Genomic DNA, 26,721 nt, shown 5'->3' on the forward strand with positions numbered 1-26,721 from the left:
AGGGACCTGGCATGCTCTGCCATGTCTTCCCGGTTGGTTCTGCCTCCTTGTGCCCCTCATCTCTCCTTGCACCTCTGATTTGCAACCCCAGCAGCTGTTTCCCGACACAGGAGCAGAAAGCTCGGATGCAGAGTGCGGTCACTCGGCGCCTGTTTGTGTACACGTGTAATTGCTCTTTGCTGGTGAGCAGCTACTGCGGGACTCAAAGCAGGACAGATTCTGCTGAGATGGACAAAAAAGGTACTGCAGGTTAAAAATCTGAAAAATAAAATGCTGCAGGCGGGAAAGGTTGAGTGTCTGGTCAAGGAGGCAGCTATGTCATTTCTCCAGCTCCCATCCTCCCTGCAGAGATCTAATTAGATCAGTGGAGAGCTAATTGGGACACCTTGTTCCATACCCAGCCACTTACTCTTTGCTGACACGTTGGCAGGTTGTGGCAGGTGGGTTGCCTGGCACAGCTCTGCAGCCAGGAAAGCCAAGGCAGCCCATGGCCAAATGTCCTGTAGACAGCCCTTGAATCTCCTCATTACATCTCAGCCCTTCAGCCCTCTGCTGCAGACCACCTCTCCTCTGAGGGGCATTGGCTTTCATTTGCTTTTGTTTCCACCAGCCATATCCAAAGCTAAGACAGCACAAGTAGGTAAAGGGTAGGTTCACAGGGCAGCCAAGGGATGCTGAGAGGGGTGGGATAAATATCGCGTGACTACAGCTCTGTCCTTGCTCTGTGGCTGCAAAGGGACATCTCTCTGCTACCCACTCTGAGTAATAACTCTGTTGGGCACATTCTCCTGGGACCTGCTCCCCAGGTCTTGTATCATGAGCAGGCAGCAGCTAAGCAAATTCTTGTAGTGTTTCTCAGGCTCACTGGCAGAGGAGGGCCAGCTAAGCTGCTCAGTCTGGCCCTTGGCAGCAGCAAGACAGTGACAGCTCCTTCTGCAGGGAGTGGAGCCCAGGGGCATCTGTGTGGCTAGGTGTCACAGCCCTCCCCAGCACCTTACTGCAGGCAGAACTGCAGGCACATCTAAAACCCATAACTAGAAGATGTCCCAACATAGCCAGTAGGGAAACCATGTACAGCTTCAAGAGATGCTGGTCACTGCTTGTGTCTTTGCAGGAGCTCAGCCTGGCTGCTGACTGTGGTAAGCCTTGTGGCACCAAATTGCTGTGACAGTACCTTTGGCTTCTCTGAGAGACATGAGATAGAATCACAGAAGTCTTTTGGTTGGAGAAGACCTTTAAGGTCAAGTCCAATCATTAATGTAACACTACCAAGACACCACTAAACCATATCTCTAAGGACCACATCTACAGGTCTTTTAAATGCCTCCAGGGGTGGTGACTCTACCACTTTCTTTGGGAGCCTATTCTGCTGTTTGACAATTCTTTTGGGGAAGAAATCTTTCCTAATACCCAAGCTAAACCTCCTCTGGTGCAACTTGAGGCCATTTCCCTCTTGTCTTACTGCTTGCTACTTGTGAGAATAGACTGACCCCCATCTCGCTCCAGCCTCCTGTCAGGCAGTTGTAGAGAGTTATAAGGTCATGCTTGAACCTCCTTTTTTCCAGACTAAACAACCCCAGTTCTTTCATCCTCCTTACAAAACTTGTGTTTTAGACCCCTCACCAGCCTTTTTGCTCTTCTCTGGATACACTCTAGCACTTCAGTGTCCTTGTAGTGGGGGGCCCAAAACTGAACACAGTATTCAGGGTGTGGCCTCGGGAACCCAAAGGCCTTCATTTCTGTCAATTTTATCATGATCTGTGTCAGCTTCTCAGCACCTTAAAGCAGTGCTGGTCCACCCTTCCCAGTCCAGGCAGACAGTCCTGCCTTGCACTTCTGCCTGGCCATAGCTTGCTGCACTTCATCCCCCCATGCCTGCTTTAATAACCTCTTCTCAGGACCTCACCACATTTTCCTCTCAGGTCCCTTTCTTCTTTGCTTTCTTGACCTCTCTCAAAATCGATTCTTTCATGGCATGCTGTCCAGCCCCTCGGACCATCTCAATTTTGCCACCTGCCCCCTGTTAGGCTATACTGGCAGAGCCTGCATGCGTTACCTGCTTGCCTGGTGTTTGCATCCATCAGGGCACTTAGAGACACCTCTATTTTAACCTCCTCAGTCTTAACAATGACCTGAGTCAACAGTCATGAGGAAGAGCTGCTGCTTAGATGATCCAGTGTAAACTCTCCCTTTGATTAGACAGGTATCTTCTTCAGGCACCAGCACAGCAGTGCCTTGTTAACTTTCGTTGGTGTTCCCTCCCTGCAGCCATGAGAGCCTTCAACGTGGGCCAGGGACATGGCCACTGCCCTTGTAATCTTTATTGATCTTTTCCCTGATGCCTCATGCATTGTATTCTTTTGCTCTCTTGCTCTTTTGCTCTTCCAGCTGCCTCTCCTCTTGAGTGGCTTTGCATCTTCTGGGAGTGCTGAGAAACTGTTTTATTTGAATCACGTAGAGCAGGAACAGTCCAAGGCCCCAGCAGCAATGTTGGGTTGATGCTGTGTCAAAAACAGGACTGAGTTTTGCTCCCCAGAGTCTGCTGTCTGGGATGGGGAGGTAAGAGAGAGTGGGGCACGTCTTATTTGTTCTTTATGGGCCAGTTTCTCTGCATCATGCCAGAGGTGATTTTTTGGGAAGTTTTTGTGTCTGTCTCAGAAGGATGTGGTGGACATGAAATTGGGGAAGGAGTTGCAGAGTGTGAGCAGAGGGGGAGATGTGTGTAGTAAGATGTGCAGGTGAGTCCGAAGAAATGGTGAGAAGGTCCTGCAGAGTCACTCTCTGATTTCCTTCCCATCTCCCAGGGATGGCTCCCAAGAACAGACTATGTAACTGAAAAGCGAACCTGCTGGTTGCCCAGCACCCTACTATTGCTGCCACCTTGCAAACACCTACACTTGACCATGCCAGGCAGTGAAAAGAAGAGGGTTGAATTACTTTGTCTCACGCTTGCAACATGAATGGACGTGCAGCCATCCATCACACTTTCCTCTTGGAAACCTGTCCATGGGTCTCTGCCCTCCATGGTTCCCATCCTCCCTATTTGGCATGTTCGTGCACAGCAATAGAACTGGCACCAGACATGTCCCTTCCAAAAATGTCCCTTGCACTGTGTGCTGAGACACAGCGTGCATGCTGCAAAGGAGCAGCATGTCTGTGCTGGACAAATGGCTTTGTTTGCCCTGGAAAAACTGGAGTCAAAATGTCAAGTCAGTGTTTCTCACAGGAATAGATTGCTGCTTTCTGAAGGGCAGCGCTTCTGTCACTGGGTTTTACTTTGTGGTTCCCAAGCAGAAGTGTTCCCACACACTGAAACAAGACGATGTTTTGGCTTTTCCACCCTGGTTCAGGATGAAAGGCAATGTCAGAACATCGGTGTTTCAGTGGGGTGGAGCACACTCCCTGCCAGGAGGTGAGGATGAGTCCCAGGGATGTGCTGCCTCTGCTTCTATCACGTTTGATCCAGCCCAGCTCTTTCAAGGTATGTGGAAATGAGCTACAATCTCATCACTCCTGCAGAGGCTTCTTGGAGGAGATAGCGGAAGGGTCACAGCGCCTCTGGAAATCTCCCTCCAGGCGATGTGCCGCCGCATTTCACAGCAGACAGACAGAATAACCTTTAGGGCATGGCAAGAGGCAGCATTTTGAACTCCAGGCCGGGGAGCACAGAAGCTCATTTCTCTGACACATCGTATGTGCCCATCTCGCTTCCCACATACCCCTGAAATATTTTTGTCCTAATCCATCAGTTCCTTAGCTGGAATTAAAAAACAAACCTAGGGAGTTGGTCCCTTGTGTGCTGGCCATGCAGGAACCAGCCTCCCCTGCAAGACCACACCCAGAACCTCTGGGCTGTGGCAAATTGTGCCTTGAGCTGCTCCCAGACAGCATGGAGGTGGGAGACTGTTCTGCCAAGCCAGCTCCTAGCAGCAGCACAGTTCCCATGCCTTCTCTTTTGCCTTCCCCACATCACAGCATTCCCAGAGAGGTGCAGCACTTGGGTCCTGAGCTGTTTTTTATCCCCTAGATTTATCTGACACAGTCAGGGAAGATGAGCGTGCTGCTGGAGCTGAGCAAGCTGGGGTACATGCAGGCTGGCAAGAGATGCCCTTATGAACCAGAGGCACCCAGGGCAACTCCACCCCGTGGCTATGAGGCACTGGGAGGAATGTGCTGACTCTCTCTCCTCCCCTCTCTGGAGTAAATAACGGCACATTTTTATTTAGCTGTTATTTCCCAGTGGCAGATATCTCCTCGGCTGTCTGTTTAACTATCTTTATCTCACCCTCCTTCTCTGTTTGATACAGTTATAGATAAACAGATAGCTACCTTAGTAAATAACATGTTTTTAAGAGACCAGCAGTATGGTTAACGTTGTGCAGCAGCTGTTGATTTGTCTTTCACCATTGTTTTGTGGGTTTTTTTTTCTTAAGGAAATGCTTTAAATAAGGGATACTTCATCTATTAAAAAAAAATACACTTGTAGCAGCTGCTAAGCCCATCCATAAGCCTGCTTTACGTTGTATTTGTGATGGGACTGACAGTGCATGGAGGAGCCTGATTATACACAATTCCATTTTAGCAAGCCCTGCGATGTAATTTCACAGGGCGATCAGTGTTTGAATGTAATAGCAGCCTGTGCTAAGGTGTCAGAATATTAAAGGCGCTAATGGAAAAGCTCCCTGGTACACAAGGGGGACAGCATTACAGGAGACGTCGCAGATGGCTGGGCACTAAACTAATGGGGCAGGATCCAAGAAGGGAAAAAAAGCCTAGAGAAGGGAGAGCTCACGGGAGCAGGGGCACCTGCTTCCCTCTCACACGGAAATTAAACAGTGAGCGAGGGAGAGGCGAGCGTGTGTGTCTGTAAAAATAGAAATCGAGGGGGGGAAAGACCCCCTTTGGAAGGGCTTAAAGGTTTCGACAGCAAGCTTGGTGCTGGCTTTGCATGGGAAAAGGTTTAGATTAAAGGAGGGGTGTGTTTTGGGGACTGTAGGGTCCATCTCGACATCACAACCGTCGTTTGTGACTGTGTAAAGAGAAGAAGGCTGTGATCGGTGAATGTTATTACTCACCCTCATGGCATGTGGCAAACCCACAGATCTCTTTGATGTTTCTTTACCTCTAAGTACAAGGAGGGTGAGATGTGTCTACCTTGCTTTGCCCCAACAGCTCAGCAATGTGGCTTGGCTCATCTGATGGGGTCCTTTCAGACTATTTTCTGCCCTTTGAATGCAGAGGCTCTCGATGGATCTGATGTTGGGGCAGTACCAACATTTACCCAGTTTCCAGCACTGTTGGAGGCATCTTCCCCTTAACCCAGAATCAGACTGCCTTATCTGTGTGGAGAGGCAATCTGTGTGGCTGTGGTGAATCATCTGTCAAGTGTGTTTGTGGGTTTTCCTTGGTGTCACACCCTGTTTCCCCACTGTGCTGGCCACAGTTCTGCGATGAGGAAAGGCTGTGGCTTCCTCCTTGAACTGACCCCACAGGAGACAGGCAGTCCCCGGGAGATAGCATCAGAGGATGTGAGCCCTTTCTTGGGACTGGAGGGGTAGGTATTCCCCACTTGTAAATATTCCCTGGCAGCTGTTTGCCGTGTCTTCGTCTGTCTCTGCCTTTCAGGCACTAACTGGGAACTGCTTGTGTATCTCAGCACTGGAAGTTGGTTGCATACATCGTCAAAACCCGATCTCTGTCAGCCTGCAGTGCAGCCAGAATGCTGGGACACTGCAGGAAGGCAGCCCCATTCAAACAGGGCTTGCAGCTCAAAGGCAGGGCCACTTATCCTGGACCAGGAAAGGCACTGGGCATGTGTCCTCTGGTCCCTTGTCTCCACAGCAGCCTCTTGTTTCCTGCTGTGATGCTCTGCTCATCCACTTGACCCCTAGCTCAGACCAGTCCTACCAGCAGCCCCCATCCTTGAGCTGCTTTCTTGGTGATTTATGGCTCTGGTTGTCCCCTCTCCTGGGCCAGTGCTGTCTCATGCATGCCCCAGCCTTCCAGGGTCCCAGACCTGTAGCTTCGTTTTCACTTGTGACCGAACCCAGGGCTTTGACCCAGGTCTCTGTGGCATTAACCCAGTGTATTGCCAGCTGCAGAGCACACAGCAGTCAAGAACATTTTATCCAGGATAATCCCTAGCCTGGGAGCGAGGCAGAGACTGTTCTTGTTCAAACACAGGGAAATGTGAAGCCTAAACCACTTGGCACTTTGACACCCTGGAGTCAGGCACACCAGCGTGTTTCTATTGTAGCCTAAGTCAGAGCATGTGCTAATCCTGCATGGTGGCAGGGCCATCTCCCCACTGCCCAGCAGGGCCACAGTGTCCAAATGAACGCTGGAGAAGGCTTGGTGGTGGCTGCAGGGATGACATTGCTATAGACTTTGCCTGAATTTGAATGGCCATGGCTGAGTTGAGGTATTGCCAGGACTTGGGCAGGCTCAGGCGGCTCAAATGCGTATCTGGGTAGGAAGAATGGCCAGATATGAGATCAGTGTATGCCTCAGTTTCTCTTTTGCAGTGCTCCTATGGACAGAGATCTAATGGCATGGGATGCTTGCATTAATAAGGAGAAAGCATGCTGCATCCTCCACGTCTTATCTGACATCTTGCTGCCTTCCCTTAAACTTGACCTGTCGTCCTTCCATGGGCTGGGGACACCTTGCCTCTGTAAAGCACTTTCTGAAGGAGGGAAAATCCAGGCAGCTCCTGTGTGGCCAGAGCTCACCTTTCAAAATACAGATTCTTCATCTTGTTATTTTGTTCAATTTACTGCCTAAGGTGAGGCATAAAGATCTGGCTTTTTAAACAAGCAGCCTCAGAAGTTAACTGAAGTGGACACCAGCTGGGCTTGCCAAAGGTTGCTCAGCAAGGCCAGGTAGGGCTGACAAGGTGGCTTGTGTGCCAGAGGCTCCCTGCTCATCCAGGACATGAGGGCAGCTGACTGCCTGACACCGTTCTCTGAAAAAAATTTGAGAGCCGTTGTATGACAACAGCAGAGCACCAGACAGGGTCCCAGCAGCTTTTTATCAACGTGGGAGAGTTGTGTCCAGATCTCATCCTCTGCAGGGTGCTGACAACAACAGGCATTTCCAAGGGCAGCACCAGCTTCCACCTGAGTGGTGCCAGGCCCGTTTGTGGTGTCCCCACATGCAGTGTGATGGCTCCTCTCTTTTTTTCCTGCAACTCTCACAGGGTTTCTGCTCTGGAGAAGGATGTTCTTTGGGAAGAGATGCCACTTGCATCTTCTCTTGCATCCTCTCATGACCAACTGGAACCAGACCACCTCTTGCTTGGTGGCACTCTAGATTTATTTGGTAGAGGGCAAATCTGCTGTCATCATCCCCACTCCTTAGCTATCAGCACAGATCACAGTATCACAGTACCATCAGAGTTGGAAGAGACCTCATAGATCATCAAGTCCAACTCTTCACCACAGAGCTCAAGGCTAGACCATGGCACCAAGTGCCACGTCCAATCTTGCCTTGAACAGCTCCAGGGACGGCGACTCCACCACCTCCCCAGGCAGCCCATTCCAGTGTCCAATGACTCTCTCAGTGAAGAACTTTCTCCTCACCTCCAGCCTAAATCTCCCCTGGCGCAGCCTGAGGCTGTGTCCTCTCGTTCTGGCGCTGGCCACCTGAGAGAAGAGAGCAACCTCCTCCTGGCCACAACCACCCCTCAGGTAGTTGTAGACAGCAATGAGGTCACCCCTGAGCCTCCTCTTCTCCAGGCTAAACAATCCCAGCTCCCTCAGCCTCTCCTCGTAGGGCTTGTGCTCAAGGCCTCTCACCACCCTTGTTGCCTTTCTCTGGACACACTCAAGCATCTCGATGTCCCTCCTAAACTGGGGGGCCCAGAACTGGACACAGTACTCAAGGTGTGGTCTAACCAGTGCAGAGTACAGGGGCAGAATGACCTCCCTGCTCCTGCTGACCACACCATTCCTGATGCAGGCCAGGATGCCACTGGCTCTCTTGGCCACCTGGGCACACTGCTGGCTCATGTTCAGGCGGGTATCAATCAGTACCCCCAGATCCCTCTCTGTTTGGCTGCTCTCCAGCCACTCCGACCCCAGCCTGTAATTCTGCATGGGGTTGTTGTGGCCAAAGTGCAGCACCCTGCACTTGGAGCTATTGAACGCCATCCCATTGGACTCTGCCCATCTGTGCAGATGTTTAATCCAAGGTTTTGGCAGGTGCTACATTGGGCAGAAGTTGTTTTCCTACACCCAATACCACTCAGGAGAGTTCAGGTTGCTGGGTGCACCCAGATAAAAGTAATTAAAGATGAATGGCAGTGATGCTGTACCTGGTCAGCCTGGAGACCCCTCTTGCCACCACATCTGTAAAAATTAAATGCCTGTTATTAGCAGTGCAGCAGAGATGTGTGATACGCCCGGACAGAAAGGCAGGGATGGATGGAGTTGGTGTCAGGGCAGCAATTGCTTATCATGCTTTATCTGGGAATATGAAACTGTATTGCATGACATCCAGAGGCAGGCTGAATAGATATGCCAATTCATCTCGAGTCTGGGCTTTGACAAGCTAGACTGCCCTTGTTGAAAGGCATCAGTCAAACAAGAGCTGCTGGCTGCTTCTCCCTTTCTTAGACTTTCTCTCGCTCCCGCGCTCCCTCTCCCTCTCTCGCTGCCTCCCCTCCCTCCACCTTTTTTTTCTTTTCCTCTTTTTTTGTCCCCTCCCTAAGCTTTTTCCACACGAAATTGAAAAGCTTTGGAAATAATAATAATAAAAGCCCCCCAAACTAATACCGTTTTAAGTACACCCCCTCCTAAATGGGATTGATAAGGAACCCCAGTGTATGAAGGCATGTTTAGATAACATTGAGAATATTATAGCGAGTGAGAGAAAGTAGGGGGAAAAGCTTCCTGCCGCCTCTAAGCCGGGAAAGGCGACGGCACCCTGGCTAATACAAGTGTTTAATATTTGATGTGTTGGGATAAAGCAGGATCACCTTCGAATTGAATTGAGTGTCAGAATGAGAATCTATTACTGAAATTCTTGTGTGATTTGACAGCAAAGCAGACGATGTTATTCTTCACTAGTTACTGCAATCTTCTCCCCTACATCACTTAAATATTTTTTTCTTTGCTTGAGTAAACACACATTATCCTTTCTTTTCCCCCACCCCCCTTTCCTTTCTTCTCTCCCTTCTTTTATACTTTTTTTTTTAATTATTATTTTTTTTCCTTAAATCAAGCCTGCCTTTCGCAGGGCTGATGGAGTAGATTGTTATTTCTTTATTTGTCCTATTAAATGGAATTCCTGATCGTTTAATCCTGCTTTTGTAAGTGATTTAAAAATACTTGAAAAGCTGTGAATGTGGCAGCTCTTCTGACTAAACTGCTTAAAAGGGACATGTTATACCTGGGCTTAGCTTCTGCCTCCCACCAGCCAGCATGGGGAGCAGGCTCTGGCGCTGCTGGGGCTGAGCCATTTCAGGCTCCGGGCCTCTGACCCACCGGATGAGCTTCCTCCACACCTTCCCTGTGACAGAGGAGCTCTGCTATTGTCAGCTGGGGCTTCACAAGCTGCTTACTCATTACCTTCCTCTTCTTTAATTGCATTTAACCCCTCTCCAGCAGTCTCAACACTAAAAGATTTGGTGGTGGGATCAGGTCCTCAGTGGTGCTAAATTTGCCTTGTGTTGTGCTGGTAAGTTTTCTGTGGCAAGAAGTGTTCACCTCTTAGCCCTGAACTGGTGTGCAGTTGAAAGAGGATGTCAGGGGACCATGTTGGAGCCCCCAGTGTTCTGGGTGCTATTCAGTAATGCTACCCTTCAAGATGCCCCCAGCCCCAAAAGCTTAGGGTTACGCTGAAGACATTTTAAGCTGTGTTTTAAAGTCCCCTTAGTCATAACCATGACCTCTTTTCTTCATGTGATACAAGGCAGTGTATAACCCTGACACCTTATTGTGGCAGCAGCAAAATGAGGGGAATCAGAGGGAAATGCTTGCTTTGGGTGGACGTGGTGCACAGCTGACACGACAAGAGGGGGAGATGGTTTAGCTGTAGCAAAGTTGTTTTCTCCGTTGTGAAAATGTCAGACGGGTCAGCTGCGATCAGCGTGGTTCTGCCTGATCTTGGGGGAGCACAACTGGTGTCTGCTGCTTGCCCAAGCCAAGAGCAGCTGGAGAGATCTCATGGCCACTTTCTATCTGTTTAAAACCACTTTTTTTTCCTCAGGTGTCTGTTTAAAATGGAAACTTTTGGCAAGAGACACCACTTCTTTGTATTCCTTAGTACCCACCCTTCAGCATTTTCTCAGACTGCTGCACCTCTTTCCTCTTGGAGTTGTTGTTTTTTCAGAAGGAAATATTTTCTCTCTGCCTGAAAGTGTCCATATTAATATTAAAATTACAAGTAGTGGGTGAAACATTTAAAACCTTTTGATGGGACATAAAAATCAAGGGGGTTCCTGAGCTGGGCATAGCAGGAGGAGGCTCTCTTCTTGGCAGTTCCTGCTGCTGTGGTTTGTGGACATGCTTGTGTTGTTGCAAAGCACAGAACCCTGCTTCCCTCCTGCCCCAGGGCCATGCAACGCCAGCAGCTTTAATTGAGGACAGAGGGGCTGGGACTGGCCCAGCAGCGCACAGCATTCACACATGGGGCTGGCAATCAGTACATTGCCCTACCAGAGCTCTGACAGCTCCGTGAGGACCAACCCCGACGCTCCCTGCATGTGTGGGAAGGATTTGTGGGGCTCCTCGTGGAAGTGAGCATCCTGACCTCTGCCCAGGTGCTCTGTTGCATGATGCAGGACGTTAAATCTTGTCTTAATGTGACTGCTGAACACCAGTTTTTGTGAAGTGTGCCGGGCACTTCCCCATAAATAAATGATGGAGCATTATTCAGTCCACTTAGATCAATACATCAGCTTGACAAGTTCCAGTTCTGGGAATTTTCTGACCCTCCAGAACATCTTCTCTGCAGCTGCACTTCTTATAAACCACGATGTGTACACCAAACAAACTCCACGGAGCAGGGCATCAGGACCCAGCTGTGTCCTGCTGCCATCTTGCCATCCCCAGCATTGCCAGGGACAGGGGCTGGCTTGCACTAGCATTGCAATGAGTGCGACTGGGGCAAACACAGTGCCAAAGTGGACAGATTCTGTGTTTTTCCCCTTGCAAGCAGCACTGTGGCACTGCCCAGCCCTGCTTGTGTGCCCTCTTTGCACCCCTGTCCCAGCACAGAAGGACTGTCTTTTAACCCGCAGTGCTACCAGAAGTGGTCCAAGTTGCTCTTTGTTTCAGGGTCTTTGCAAACTGAGGCAGATGCAGCCTGGCCATTGGGAGCTTTCATGACCTGGTACAACAGGAGGATGGTGTCAGACCCACTTTACTGTAAAGCCAGCCCCAAATGCTATCATTCTGTGCACACAGCACCTCCCTGCACCAGGCTTGCTGTACCCCATGTCTTACCCTCTGCTCTGCTTTTTGGGTCTTCTGGGGGTTATGTGAGGTACAGGCTGCCTAAGGACTTGCCTCCCCGTAGTGACACTTTTAACAGGGTGTGGATTATCTGTGATGCTGGCTCCGTGTATGGAAACACAGAATGTTCCCAATCTCTTGTGGCTGTTAGCTCACATTTATCACAGGAGTAGCTGCATACCTTTGATTTGAGGTGCCTGCATCAGGGACCCAGGGTGGTATTTGTCTGTGAACTGCTGCATATGCCTATGGGATTGTGTAAGTAAATAAATATAATTAATAATCATCTGACTTCAGGGCAGTGTTGGCAGGGAGGTAAATGTAGCCTTCATAGAATTACAAACAAAATCAGGGGGAAAAAAAAAGGGGCCTTTCTAGGAGCTGGTATGAATAGAAATAATTGTGTTCAAGCTGCTTGAAAATTATTCTGCAAACATTGTTTGAGTGGTTTTTAGCAGATCAGAAGCATTCAGTACCTCTCTAATTCAGAATTTTTGCCCAAACCATCTTCATTCTGTAATCTTTTTAAAATAAAATAAAATAAAATAACTACTTTTAAAGATCCCCACATTTTTAATCAATTCAATGCAAATGAAAACAAAATGCCACAGGGTCCTGGCCCTTTTTGCAGTGGCTAACCTAAAAGGAAGCAACCCAGTCCCTGCAACACCAGGACTGAACCAGATGGAAGGGCAAATTACTGTGAGTTTCATGGGTACTGTTTTAAAATCCTTTGGCTTGTGAGTGAACCAGGGGCATCTCAGGCTTTATCAGGGCTTGCTACAGTGAGAGCACTGAAGGGATAAGGCTCTGCACTGCTGATGGTGGCTGTGAAGGGCTGGAGCAGCGGCAGAGCTGACGGGAGAGAGTGCCTGTGCTTGGCATCAGCGTCCTGCTGGCCGTGGTGAACCAGGGGTGAGGCTGTGGCCATGGGCTGGGTAGCCCTGCATCAGGGAGCCTCCAGCACTTTCTACCTCGCTTTAACAGTCAGAAGAAGAACTTTCCTGTTTAAAGATTAAACGTTGTCTTTAAATATTAAACAGCAAAGCTCCTCGTTCTTGATTGTGTGGCTGCTGCCGGCAGGCGGCTCAGAATTGCCAATTTTAATTAAAAAACTTTATTTTCCACTGCAGCCCAGCAATGGCTCCTCCTCCTGGCCAGGGCTGTCTGCCCTGTCCCCTGGCTTGCCTTCCTCTCGGCCTCTCTGCCCGCATTTCTTTCTGCCTGCAGCAGAGCGACGGTCCCTGCCAGCCCTGAAGTGTGAGTGGCCTCGGCTGGGACTGATCAATGCCCCTGGCACTTCCTTCCAAAACCCCAGGAAAAACAATTAAAACCCAATCGATCCTGCAGGCAGCTTTGAATATGCATAAGTGCACACTTGACCTTCAGTGGTCAGGCCAACTTCCACCCTAGCTGCTTAGCTAGTTTGCTCAGGTACTGCAGCTGTCCTGAATGACCTTGGCTAGGAAAGCAGAGCCGGATGCAGAGATGGTCCTGGGGCTGGAGCACCCACTGATGTCTCCTTGCTGATGCTGCTGATGGGGCCAGGGAGGCAGGCTAGGGTTGGCACCAGCACCCAGCTGTCAGAGGCTTTCCAGATCTGTCCCTGTGGCTTTCCCAGGATCCTGCCAGTTTCCTGCTGTGGTTCCTCTGTTGCTTCTGGCTGACTTCCGAGGGTTGTGTCTGGTCTGGGAAAGCAGCCTGCAGTACTGGAGCTCACAGTCTACTTTGTCCCTGTGCAGAGACAGCCCTGCTACCTCCCCACCCCACTTATCCTCTTCCAGAATGTACAGGGACACCCCTTCCCCAGGGATGCCCCCTACTGCTGGTGACCCCAGGTCTGGACTTGCTGATGCTGAGCCTGAGGACCTTCCTGCGCCGTGCCTGGGCTTGCTCTTTGGGATGGAGCCCAGGAGAGGGAGCCACACGCAGAGCCGCTGCTGCTGACACGTGGGGCCACCCAGCAGGTGGGTGGCAGGGTCCCATCCTGCACCTTCACCCCTGGCTCCCCTCTGCCTTGCAGCTGGCCAGTCTTCATCCCAGCTACGGCAATGAAGATAGCAGAGCATGTTTGTGCAAGGCAAGGAAACCTCCCTGTTGTGTACACAAAGTGTAATTTCAGTGAATTATGCATAGACTTAATTAGGAGTTTTAATTGCTAATCATCTCCCAACAGGATTAGCAATGCTGTCTATTAATTATCTGTGGAGCCCTCTGTTTTGCTAAGGCAGGAGTAACAAAGCAGCATGAATGGTTGCGTAGGCCACTAATAAATTAACTTCCCCAAGCTCCATCACTCCTGGGGGGCAGCTGGCAGCAGGGGCTGTGTGGGGGCTGGCCCTGCCTGCGCTGGGCAGAGCAGCAGGTAGCAGGGCAAAGTGACTAGCAGCAGATCCCAGCAGTAGGCAGGTGGGTGCTGGGCTGTTGGGGTGGACCACTCAGTCAGTGCTCACCCAGTTCAGCCCCATTTCTGCTACAGACAACATCTTCCCCAGCGTTTGGAGCCTGCAGAGGGTGTCAGCAGTGCCCTGCCACGCCGTGGCCGTGGTTAGCATTGATCCCTGCTGCAGGAGGGAGATAGGAGCGGCTGGATTGACCTGATCTCGTCAGGGGACAATGGCCCTCATGGCAGCAGAGATAGTGCCAACGTGAGCAACGCTAAGCCCATGTGCCCTTCTTACTGCTCACAATGCAGCACTGAGCTTAATTCCTCAAGATGAAGAAGATATGTCTGTCTGTCAGGCTGTAATTACAGCCCTGCCTGTGACATGGGGTCCTGTCTGCTTGCACATTTGTGTTGTCCAACATAGGCTTTCTTGCTGTTCAGACTGCCAAATGCCTTGCCCCTCGCTGGGAGCTCTGCCAGGGGACTCAGCAGGGATGGAGTAGGCTCCATCTGGCCAGACTGTAGGCCCTGTGCACTGGGGTGAGCAGTGCTGGCTCCCACTGGGGTTTCTCTTGGTGATGGAGAGCCCTGATGCAACTGGGGATCTGGGGATGAAAAGGAGAGGCTGTGCTTGCTGGAGGGGAAAGGGACTGCTGTGCAGGCTAGCCTGGGCTTGGGCACTCTTTAAGTCCTCCTGAGTCCTGCTGGCAACTCCATCATTGAAGAAGCAGAAACAGATACGTGATCTGTGAACAACCCAGCAGTGGACAGATGGGATGAATGCACAGCCCCCAGCTTGCCACAGTATGTCTAAGGTGACTTCAGGTGAGGCCAGTCTGGCACAGCATCCAGCAAACCTCAGGAGGGTTTCACCTATGTAAGGCTCAGGGACAGGCCCTGGACACCTTCTCCTTCTCTGAGGAGCATCTACTGGGACAGCCAAGCTGAAGGTGGTTTGTGCAGGTGGCTGCAGAAGAGCTGCTGTGTGGACAATACACTGCTCTGCACTGAACTCAGCAAACACAGACCCTTGCTGGCCCTGGGACCAGCCAGGCCTGGGCGAGTACAGCTGGCTGCCAGCTGCAAGGGGCTCCCCAAAATGCATCTGCAGGTGAGGCATGCACTGGTCTGACCCTCTGCTTCTCTCTTGCAGGCGTACAGCTTTGCCATGGGAAGTTGGCCAAAGAATGGGCTCTTAGACATGAACAAAGGACTGAACCTACAGCACATAGGGAGGCCTCACAGCGGGATAGGTGAGTGATGCCACCTCGTGCCCTTCCTGTCGCTGTGGTGGCTGCTCCCACTGCATGGAAGATGCCTCAGCTCTGGAGAGCTGGTCCAGGCTGGGGTGCTGAGAGCCAGCCAAATGGCTGCAGGCTCTCTGGATGGTGAATGGGACAACAATGTGTCAGAGCAGGATGAGCTCTCTCTCACTGGCACATCCCAGTGTGTCTTTCCCTCTGACTGGGTAACTGTTCTCCTTGGCCACTCTGGCAGTGCTCAGGCTGGGTGTGGCTGTGAATAGCACCAGGATTGACACGGTGCCTGGAGCACAGGCCAGCTGTCCCAGGGCTGGGTGGGATGTGCTCCCTATTGGGCCAGTCCTCCAGTAGCTCTGGATGCTGCATACAGTACTGGAAAGGAGGCTCTGCCAGGCTGCACAGCCTCAGGAACTGGCTGGAAACATGCTACAGAGTGAAGATGTGTGGCCTCAGCTGGAGAACTGCATCAGCATCGTTTGCTCATGTATGTGATGAGTTTCATGGTCCTGCAGCCTGCTCCAAGATACACAACTGAGACTACCATGCACAGTGGCAGAGCTCCATGTTTCCCCTACCTCCTCTGCACCAGGGATCAAAGTGATATGTGGAGGGAGACCTGGCCTGGGATGCTGAGGCCATAAATCTGCCTGCTGCTTAACGCTGGGGGCACAGAGCTGGGGCAGCAGCAGGCTGCGGTATGGGCAGGAGCTCAGATTTACCGGGCTGTAGGCAGGGCTGTAACTCAGGGCTGCACTGCTCTTGCCTGTCTTGTTTCTTTGCGGGGGCACTGGATTGTCTCTTGGACGCCAGCAGTGAGGTGTTCCTCTGCCTCCCAGTCCTTCATCCACAGTGACTTGTGAGCATTAACGTTCACAGAGAGGTAAGATTTACTTGGAAAAGGCACCGGCTACCTGGGCCTTGAGAAGACTGTTTAATATTGTTTCAAGACTAACCATTAAACTCTCCAATCAATCCAAGTTAAGGAGATGAATTATTTAAAGCTCACCAGCTTTTAATTAGCAAGCTCCTTTTGAACTATGGATCTGGTTGCATTATTGACAGAGGTAGCATTAAAATTTGCTTCCTTGCCTGGGAGCAGATTTGCCTTGCTCGTGTGCCGTGTTGCGGGGGGGATCACGGGGAGGGAGCTGGGACTGCAGGAGTTGCATGTGTATGTCCTGTGGGGGCTTGGGCTTTTCCTAGGCTCTGCAGGGTTGATTTGTGCCTTGTCTTTCCTCGTACTTTTATGTCAAGAGCTCTTACTTTAACAAACTGTCCCCAGCTCTGGAGTATCATCTGTCTGCCGTTGGTTTCTGCCCATGTTTATCTTAGTGCTCCACTCCAGTTCTTTAGGAGGATTCTGCTGCTTCATTTCTGCCAGGCTCCCTCTGGGGGGGAGCATTCCCAGCACTCTCCAGTGCAGGGTGAGCCACGGGTGGATTGCCCGTGGAGGACTGAGGCTCTCTTGCAATGCTCCAACCCAGAGACAAGCCTGCCCTTCCCATGCTCTTTGGTGGAGGGTTTATATGGGTGCTGTGGAGGATGCCAGGCCAGCAGCATGATGGTCTTCCTCTCCCCAACACTGCCAACAGTGCACACGTGCCTTGTGTGTTGCAGCCTGCTGCCTGCTTTGTTTGGCTGGATCCAGAGCAGCTCTGCCCTGGGCACCTGCAGTCCTTCTGCAGAGCCAGCAGCTCCTGGCACCCTGTGCTTATTTCAGGCTGAGCCTCAGGGAGCAAGCTGAAGGAATGGCTCATTGAATGGCAGCTGGGAAGAACAGCTTCTCCTCCCAGCCAGCTTGGGAGCCCCAGGCACAGCTGCTGCCCACATTGTCAGAGCTGCTGGTTTTGGGGTTTGGTAGCCTGGTGTACTTCCTGGGAGAAGGCTCGTGGCAATGCTGGTGTCTGGAGACATGCCTTACTTGGCATTTTGTCAGGGCAGTAGCCTCCTGGCCTGCTGACTTTTCAGGCATGAGTCAGATGTTGGCTCTAGTGACAGCCTGAGAGATCCCCAGGCCAGGGACCGAGGAGGTGCTGTTCACTGCAAAGGCAGCCTGTCTTACTTGGGTCTGGCTCTGCTTCCTCATCCTGGAGCAAGTGTTGATCCTTCACATCCAAGCTTTTTCCCTATCAGCCACTGGACTGGGCACAATCATCCCAATTCTGATAGTCACCTTGTGACCTACCCAGTCCTCATCACTGTCTGTCTTCATGCTCAACTGTTCTTGCTCCAAGGCTAAGAGGAGACTTCCATTTCCATGTCAATCACTGCCCTCCCCATCTTGGCTGTAAGGAGCCTTGCTCCTGACATAGCCTTGCCCACTCAGCCAAATAAATGATCACTCCTCAAGGACTGCTGCTGGAGAAGAGAGTGGATAACAGCAGAGCACACTACCTGCCTGCTCTCACTGCCCATGGTAAGACAGGAGCAGATGGCTGTGGCTCTGGAGGTGCTCCCATGCAGTCTAGAGCCTTCCATCCCTTCTGGGTCTGGTGCTGATGTGCAGCAAAGTTAAGGGAAGTTGAGGGAGCTTAGAGGGGGGTTCCTGGGGCTGCCCTAAGCAGGTGTAAACAGGGTCAGCCTCTGATTTTCGTGGCTGTTAGGGGTCACCCCTGTCCACAAGTCTGCAAAACAAAGAGGATTGAGAAGGGAGCAGCAAGGCAGTCTGTTTGCCAGCCACACCAGCCTCATGAATACTGTGCCAGGAAAGCAAAAGCATCCATGCAGCTCCTTTCCTGTCAGTGTAGGGAGCAGTCTGGAGTGGGGAGCACAGGTGGTTGTGTGGAGCCTCAGCTTGCTTGTACAGGAATGTGCAATATGGATGTTTCTCTTCAAATCTGACAGAAAAATTGCAGGAGGTGACCACTTGTTCTTGTGAATGGTTTGGAAGGAATTTGGCCATCTTTACTAGTGGATTGTTTTCAAATCACTCTCAGATTCACTGGCTCAGCAGATACCTGCTCCAAGTCCCTGTGTTTGATATGATCTGGGACCAGTCCCACTCTGCGTTTCACCTCATCTTGTTTGGAATCTGAGAGTTCAGGGTGCTCAAACACACTGTAGGGAGAAGACTGAGTTCTGTGTAGGAACCTTACCTGAAACTATCTGGTGCATGTGGGCAGGAGAAGCTCATGCTGGAGCAGCATGATGGAGTCTTGGACCACGTGCCCTGGGACATAAGATGGGCATACACAGCAGCAAACTGCTGAATGGGGCTTGCCTTCTAGCTTTCATCTGGCTTCTACTTATGAGCATGCAAGCCACAAATCTCATTGAGGTGTTAATAGAGTGTCCTGTGTCACGAAATACAGCTGCCTTTGGGTTAGATGGGAAAAGGTCTGCTGCAGCTCTTTTCTTGGCTGGGAAAAGGTAAAGGAATGAGGGAAATGTCAAAATTTCAACTTGCTGAGAAGTGCCAGGTGGAGTAAGGAAGCAAGAAAGTCCTGCTCCAGAGAGCGAGGATGGAGGAAACCTTTGGCAATGAAAAAGGAGGAAAAAAGAGAGCATTTCCTGTTCTGTCGTGCCTTTTCTTGCTTTGATAATGTGTTGCTGAGAACCAGAGGTGACTTTCTGCAACTTCCATATCTCCTCAACTGTGGTTTAAATGAGTGTCAGGTCTAGCATGGGCTATAGGATCTTGTCCTGAGGAGCTCTTTTTTGTGTAGCATTTTCTTCACCCTCAAAAAACCAGAAGTTGGGTCTTGCCAGAGAGTTATCCATCTTACAAACATACATGTTGCCATCCTTAAAACCTGTGTTTGAGTTTCATGCAGCATGTAGTGGCCATCTTAGCACTTTTCATGCAAACACCAGCGTTCACAGGCTCTATATCAGTGAAGCTGAGTTCTTGTACTGCAGTCTCTCTGTTGTTTCAGTACTGATATGAATCCAGAGGATTAAAGTCTTGTCAGATCACTTGGATTCAGTAATTGGTGTTCTTTTATTTTTGCCTTTTATTTTTTAAACTGTTTCCTTGTAAAAGGTCAGATTTTAGTGACCAGCACCTATCAAACCAAGTGCAGCTCTCCTTCCCACTGCCCAGTTGTTAAATCTGGTTATTCTTTTATTCATCAAATGCTCTATTTTTGCTACATTTAGTTTGATTAGATAACATAATCTGCCTTTAGTCTTAGTTTTTAAGTACTTGTTACGTTAGAAAAACAGTGATTTCCTATTTGTTCTTAACAAGGTGTTGAGTAAATTATTACTCGTGGTTGCTCTTTTGGATGAAGTCAGAGTGCCATGCCAAAGTGCCCTGGACACAGTTTGGATTGGCTTTAGTAGTAAAATCCTGTTTCCTTTGCAGGTACTCAGTACAGAAGGAAAAGTAAATTTCAGAATACTTTGTAGGTTCATGAAACCAAAGCAAGAAGTGTTTAGGGAGTTGAAGGAGTGGTTTTGGAAGCCACCCTTTCAAGATTTTAGAGTTAGCAGATCTGGGGGTCCTAGTTGATGGGAGGTTGACTGTGAGCCAGCAATGTGCACTTGTGGCCAGGAGGGCCAGTGCCATTCTGGGGTGTATTAGAAGGGCTGTGGTTAGTAGGTTGAGAGAGGTTCTCCTGCCTCTCTCCTGGTGAGGCCACATCTGGAGTACTGTGTCTAGTTCTGGATCCCCCAGTTCAAGAGAGACATGGAACTGCTTGAGAGAGTCCAACTCAGAGCCATAAAGATGATTAAGAGAATGGAACATCTCTCTTATAAGGAGAAACTGAGGGAGCTGGGGCTTTGCAGCTTGGAAGAGAGGAGACTGAGAGGTGACCTCAGCAGTGTTTATAAATATGTAAAACGTGAGTGCCAGGAGCCAGGCTCTGCTTGGTGATGCCCAGTGACAGGACAAGGGGCAGTGGGTGGAAGCTGAGGCATAGGAAGTTTCATTTCAAGGCGAGAAGGAATGTTTTCACTGTGAGGGTGACAGAACACTGGAACAGGCTGCCCAGGGGGAGCCTCCCTCTCTGGAGATGTTCAAAACCTGCCTGAATGCATTCCTGTATGATCTGGTATAGGAGATCCTGCACTGGCAGGGAGGTTGGACTGGATGAGCTTTCAAGGTCCCTTCCAGCCCCTGACATTCTGTGATTCTGTGATTATCCTGTCCCGTCTCAGTTTGTTGGTTGGTTTATTTCCCTGATAGTGGAAAAGATAAAAGGCCCTCTTTTTTCTCCTTTTTCCCCCTGTCCTTTGTTGTTTCTCAATTCTGATCAAGCCAGATCTTGAACTGAAAATGCACCCAAAAAAAGTCAGAAGTTTCCAAATCTGGAGAAGTAGCCTCTGCTGGGAAAGTTTGTTCCTGATTTGTCAGCTCTGCTCCCACCTCCAGTGCATTGACTGGCTTTAAAACATCATGTTACCTCTTGTTACTGGTCTTTTTTGAATCTGATTGAATTTAATGGGGTCTTTAGCACTATCACAGATTTAGATTTAGTTCTAAATATCTGATTTGGAGTTTTTTTCACGTTATCCAGGAAGAAGGGTAACCAGGCTCCCCCCGTCTCCTGCTCATGAACCCGCAGTACCCATCCCAGGTGACCAGCAGATCTGGCCCCCTAGTGGCACCTGTCTTGGCACTGTGCCCTTGCTGGGCTGTTTTACACCAGCCAGTGTAACCTCATGAACTGCGAGCCTCTGCACAGGGCTTCACCTTCTTCCCTGTACCGTGGTCCCCTCAGCCAGCACTGTGCCAGACTCCCGCTGGGCATCTCTGCCATGCCAAGTGGAAAAGCCCTTACCTGCCTGTGCAGATCAACAGCCCATGCAGTGAGCGACTCAGCAAGCCACCATGCCTTTCTGGCTCCATCTCTCTCTTTTCATTCACTGACTGGAAATCTCGGAAGGTTAGGCTGTGATATTGTTCCTGATCTAGAGCATTAATTAGGCCTCAGAAAGAAGAAGAGGAATTGCGTGTTTTTAACAGTGAGGTTAATGGGATGCTCGCAGAGTAGACAGTTTTAATGAGCTTCAACTCAATGTGCAGTGAGTTTACTCTTTGTGTTAAAAGGGTCACACTGCAGTAGTTTGATGTGGATTGTCTCCTGGCCCCCAGTGTCATAGGTGAGCGGCTGTCAGAGTCCAGTCAGAGCGCATTTACTTAGTGACACGATTCTAATTAACTGCTTCGAGCTGCCACCGCGGCAGGGAGCGGGGCCAGCGCCTGCCAGGGTGCCTGCTGCCTGGCCGCGCCAGCCCTCTCCCCACGTCCCTCTGCCTGCTCGTGTGCCAGTGCACTGGGCTGCTCTCCACACTGACATTGAAGGAGAGGGCGGTGAGGGCCGCGCTCGCTAAGAGCAGTGGCAGGCAGCTGGCCACCTGCTGTAATGGGGGTCTTTGGCTGTCAGTGCCAGCTCTCACCTCTGGCCGCTTGGCAAGGGTTGATGAGGCTTTTCCTCACCCTGTGAGGTGCTGGGAGCATGTGGCCCTGGCAGCTTGCAGTTCTAGGAGCTTGCTGGCTTTATGTCAGCTTCCTCTCCCCCTGCTCTCCTTTCCTCACTTCAGTTTCTCTGACTCTTACAGTGGTGCAGCCTGCCCAGTGTCTGTAGAGTTGCCAGTCACCCTTGATGCTCACTTGCCTCCTCTGCAGCAGGGCAGAGGGCACAAGGGAACGAGGACAGCATTTTCTGAAACCCCCACACACTTTTTGGACCACTTTCTATGCCAGCTCGCATATGCATGGCTGTTAGAGCTGGTCCCACCCTCCCTGTGCCTTCCAGGGAGTTGGAGAATCCTTGGAGAACCCCACACTCCCTTGGACCAGGCAAACCTTCTTCTGCTGCTCTTCATTTCTCAGCAGAGGCGGCATACAGCTGGTTCTGTGCCTAGGGGCAGTGCCATTTCACACCATCCTTATGCCAAGGCATGCTGAGAGCAGGACTCACTGCTGCAGAGCTGGGCACAGGGCTGCCTCAAGGCCACTGCCCCACTCGCAGCAGCCCCAGCCCGAGGCAGAGGGGGAAAGACTCCAAGTTAAATAATTAAAAGAGACTTAAGTAAAAATCAACAGAAATGTCATCAAATGAGCAGTGTCATTTTGAATTAGTGCTCGTAAAGGTCAGGCAGATCCAGAACAGGTGGAGCGGCTGCGTGCCGCTTGTCGCAGCCAGGCAGCGTGGCCTGGCACCCGGGCGGGCAGGGTGCAGGGACCAGCCCGCTGTGCCAGGGCACCTGCCAGACCGTGGCCAGGGGGACAGGGCAGGTGGCAGGGGGAGCCACCGTGAGCCCTGAGCCCCACATCCCCCAGGAGCGGTGGGGAGGGAGGACCGAGGCGGGCGGCCGAAGAGAGGATGTGCGTCTGTCGGAGTCCAGTCGGAGCACATTAAGGCGGTGACATGATTCTAATTAACTACCGTGAGAGGTGTCACAGCTGGAAAAGCAGTGAGCAGAGACGAGCTTTTAAAAAAAGAAAAAAGCAACGTGACAGTCTTTTTTTTCCCCCTCTTTCTTTTTCTTTTCTTTTCCTTTTTTTTTTTTCCCTACTCTTGTGTGCTCTCTCCCCTCCATGTGGGAGTGGATCTAAAGATAATTAGGATGTCTGGCTGCCTGGGAACCTGAGCCGGGGCTCTTTTGCTTTCAGTCATTTAAGTTTTCGACATCTCTCTGAAGGGACTTGGTGGCGCAGTGGATTACTGCGTGCCAGAGTGACAGAACACTCTTCTAATCGTAAACCCTTTTTAGAAAGGATTCTGCTCTCCCTTTTTCCCCAGGAGCAGCAGGGGGTATGTTCTGATCACTGCAGCTCTGTTCCCATACACGCTACAATGGGAAACTCAAGGTCTTTCAGCTGTTTCCTGCAGTTAACAAAGGAGGCACAAAGAAAGGAAGGATGATTGAGTGTTTGTGTTGACTGCACTCACACCCCCCCCCATCCTTCCCTGCCAAAAGTTGGTCTTCTGTCCGCAGGGGTGGGGACCCCGCTGCCTGCCGGGGGTGTGATGGGTTCCTTTCACCTTACTCCTCACCTGAGTGCTCATGGTCCCTTGGAGGGGAGGCTGAGATGGACTTTGAGGCTTGGGCTGACCAAGAAGAGTGGGGGGAGGAGGGGGGGGCACTGTGTCCTCCTCCCAGCCATGCCCACTCCTTGGGGATGTGTGGAAGGCACATGCAAGCCTCTCTCTGCTGACTAGAAGCGCTCGTGTTTGCAGCTCCGGTGTCGCACTGAATATTGTTCTTGTGTCTGGGAGGCCCAGCTGCAGGTCAGGGCAGATCTGTCTCAATCCTCAGCTCCGGTGGACTCCCAGCAAAATAGTTCTAGCATTGTCCTGGAGCTGCCGTTTGGCGTGGCTGCTCTTGTCCCCACCCCTTCCTCTGGCCTCTGGGTTTAGGACCAGCAGTGGGGACTGGCAAGAAGAGCACATCTGCTGTCTGTCTCTCCCTCACGGGCCAATTGTGATTTTTCAGCCCAATTCTTGTCTCCAGATGAGAAATGTCTTATATCTGTGGGTTTTGTATCACTCTAAACTGTTACTGGCATACTGGGAGCACAGGGAGAGGCCACTGCTTTCTATTCTGTATGCTTTGTCTTGCCAGTCAGACAGTCTCAAACCCAGAAGTGTGCAGACCTGAACTGGTTGGTACTAGAGAGACCCTTACACTGCCTTGGACCCATACTGCTGCTGGCTATCCTGTGGCTGAGCCTTCCAAAATATTCCCCTCACACACACATATACTGCTGAAACAACCCTTCCACTGACCAAATCCCATCACATGTGGTACTGGGCAGGTAAAACGTCTCTGCTAGCACTTACTCCTCTGCCCCTGTACCAAGCATCACTTCCCACGCACTGCGGTGCATCCTCTGACACAGTGAGACACAGGTTATGTGAGGGGTGTTGGAAGATCATTAGCTTTCTGAAGAGCTTTTTCTGTAAAAAGTAGTGACGTAAAACACAAAGTGACATTTTGATTTCCCCCAGGCTTCTTTTGGTGCCTTGGTGTCTCTGCAGTGCGTCCCAGACGAGGCTAAATGGTAACACGTCTTCCCTGGCCTCTGAGGTGGGAAAGAGTTTCCTGTTAATGAACATAAACATCTCAATTAGGAGCCTGCCCCGCTCTGCAGTGGACTCCAGTGGAAGGTGTCTTCTAGCATCCTGCTGTCCTGCAACAGCAATGTCTCCCCAGACCTACCCTCCTACACTTGCATCCTGGGGGATTGCAGGAGTGCTACTGTCCCACTTGGGTTAGCCCTTATCTCCACGGTTTGAGTATCCACGTTATCCCAGCTCTGGCATTCCTAGCCAGTGTCAGTCTGTAAGCACCATGGTCCCTCTCTGCAAGGAGGAGAGACTCCTGCACAAGTTTTGGCTAAGACCTGCCTTTAATGAGAGCGGTGGCAGAGGTACAGAGTGAAGGCTGTGTCTGTGAGGGACACCATATTTAAGCTGCCCTACTTCACCTAATGAGAGTTGATTGTAAGGTGCAACAGGGGAAGGGGTAGCAACCAGCCAGAGAGACTCCACCACAATTTAACAAGTTTCCATTCCCCTGAGTTTGCTGGCAAGGCCCCCCTCTAAGTCTGTACAAGAATTCATAAGAATAGGATAATTAGGATGTTACAAAGCTGCAACCCTCAGAGGAGTCCTTGGATTAATCTAGTTTTTTCCTTAAAGACATCTGTAACTACAATCTTTGTTTCTCTCCTCTTCTTCCCCCCTCCCCTTCTTTTCCCCCCTTGTCTGTCTCTGTATCTCCTGTCAAACCGTTGCAGACGTAAATGACAAAGAAATCAGAAAGAGAGATCAATGCAGTCCAAATTAGCACTTGGAGATAGACTGTGCTGGAGATGTCAGAGCCTGACCCCAGTTGATCTGCCAGCCTCTGCCGGTGATATTATGCAAATTGCATCCATCTGGCAGAGCCCAGTGAAGGACTAATGGGGCAGGGAGGGGGCCGTGGCCGGGTGCCTTTGGGAAGGGGAGAGAGCTGGGGGTCTTTGGGGAGATGGGTCCATGATCGATGGGGGAGATAACGTACTGCCTTGGCTTCTTTTGTGCTCCTGGGCGGATTAAAAACCAAACTCCAGATAAGAGATAACCAAACTTCATTTCATTCCTTATTGCTATCCCCACACAACCCAATACCAAAAAGAAAGGAGAGGGGGGGAGAGAAGATGGCTCTCGGTGCTCGTTTCCTGCACGTCATTACCACTGATGGCAGTTTGAGGGGAGAGACAAAGTCTGTGAAAGAAGGCACACACACACAAAAAGCTAGCTGCTTAAAAGACTGCTGCAACAGGAGCATGGATAATAGAAATCTCAAATTACGGTGATCGCCTTGTTAAGAAGTTTGAAAATGCAGCCAGATTGTCTTTAATGAGAGAAATATGGCTGTTAGTTAGTGAAGGAGGAGGGAATGGACCTTGTTTCAAGATCTGTAGCTCACCCATCAAAGAAGCACCGGCTGTTTCATTTCAAAATCCTGCTCCTCTGCCTGATATTAAAAATAGTTGTTAAAGGCTTTGACTAGCAAGACGATTCTCTTTGGCTTCCTACTCTCTCCACCTCCCCCAAAAGCCTTTGCTAAGAGAACTTCTGCTTTTAAAAAACGGCCAAGCAAAGGAAGAAATAAAGTGTTGGGCCACGGAGTGATGCTGCCCCTGGCACCCAGGAATGCCCAGGGCCTTCAGACCAAGCACCACCAGTGCTCTGGTTGTCTCTGCTGCAGCAGAGGTGAGCCCTCTCCGTGCTGTGTGCCTGCTGTGCTGAGTGCTGCACTGTGGTACCATCACTCTCTCCTCCTAGCAGACCCAACCCAGGCTTTTTAGGTATCCAGATGCCTGTTTAGCACCGTGGTGCAGCTTTCCTTCACCTCTTCCTTGTGCAGTGCTAGGCCAGGGATGCGGATGCAGAGAAAGGCTCTGAGAGAAGCCAGGTTTGGCAGCTGCCCACCAGCCCCCACCTCTTGTTAAAAGCTAAGGGGCACCTCTGTGCTGTTAGGCTCTGACCCGTAACTGCTGCCTCACGCTGTGCTGACAATCCCCTCTTCATTCTCCCCTGAAATCAAGGGATCACATTAATTGGTTTAGGGATCGTTGCCCCATGTCCTGAGTGGCCTGTTTAAGATAACGAACTTGGACTGTGTTAATAACTCAGCAGAGGTTCTAGTGTTGAGACCTGGATGGGGGAGATGCTGCCGGGTGGGGAAGATTGGCACTGAAGCATCAAAAAACTGTCCAGGACTGTGCTTTTCTCTGTCTTCACACAAATCAGTGTAATTCCCCCACTCCCAAGTTGCTAATGAGTTGAAATCGCTGGGCAAATGGCTCTGGCAGGAGGGGAGAGCTGCAACAGCCAAACTGCCACCCTTGCTCCCTTTGTGGGTATGCAGTGGGATCAGGAGGGATCTGCTCTCCTCTTTATCTTCCACAGTATGAGGTTCTTCTCAAAGCTGCCACAGGCTGATGCCAGCTGTGCCATTAACCACCTGAGCTCTGGCTTGTTCCTGGTCCTATGACAGAGCCCTGCAGCAGGGTTTCTCTCTGTTCCCAGAAGGCTTTGACCAGTACTGCTCCAGCTTGGAAGCTGAGTTACTCAAATCCAGTGGGAGCCTAAGCAGCTCCTCTCAGCCTGGGCCCCAAGCTGGGTGCCAACAGAGTGCAAGACCTGGACAGGAGGATGGGGTCATGGGTGCA

The 26,721-nt window shown here is 50.7% G+C and overlaps 1 protein-coding gene across 3 annotated transcripts in view; it reads left to right on the forward strand.

Moving 5' to 3' along the window:
• Nucleotides 1-26,721, forward strand: part of ERI3 (ERI1 exoribonuclease family member 3) — a 158,331-nt gene that overhangs the window by 103,940 nt on the left and 27,670 nt on the right. For all 3 annotated transcript variants that reach the window (XM_064147722.1, XM_064147724.1, XM_064147723.1), the window contains exon 7: nucleotides 14,996-15,095. In XM_064147722.1, the coding sequence (XP_064003792.1) occupies nucleotides 14,996-15,095 (100 nt within the window). The remainder of the gene's footprint in view (nucleotides 1-14,995; nucleotides 15,096-26,721) is intronic.

This window comes from Pogoniulus pusillus, chromosome 8 (genome assembly GCF_015220805.1).
Source record: "Pogoniulus pusillus isolate bPogPus1 chromosome 8, bPogPus1.pri, whole genome shotgun sequence".
NCBI classification, from domain to species: Eukaryota; Metazoa; Chordata; class Aves; order Piciformes; family Lybiidae; genus Pogoniulus; species Pogoniulus pusillus.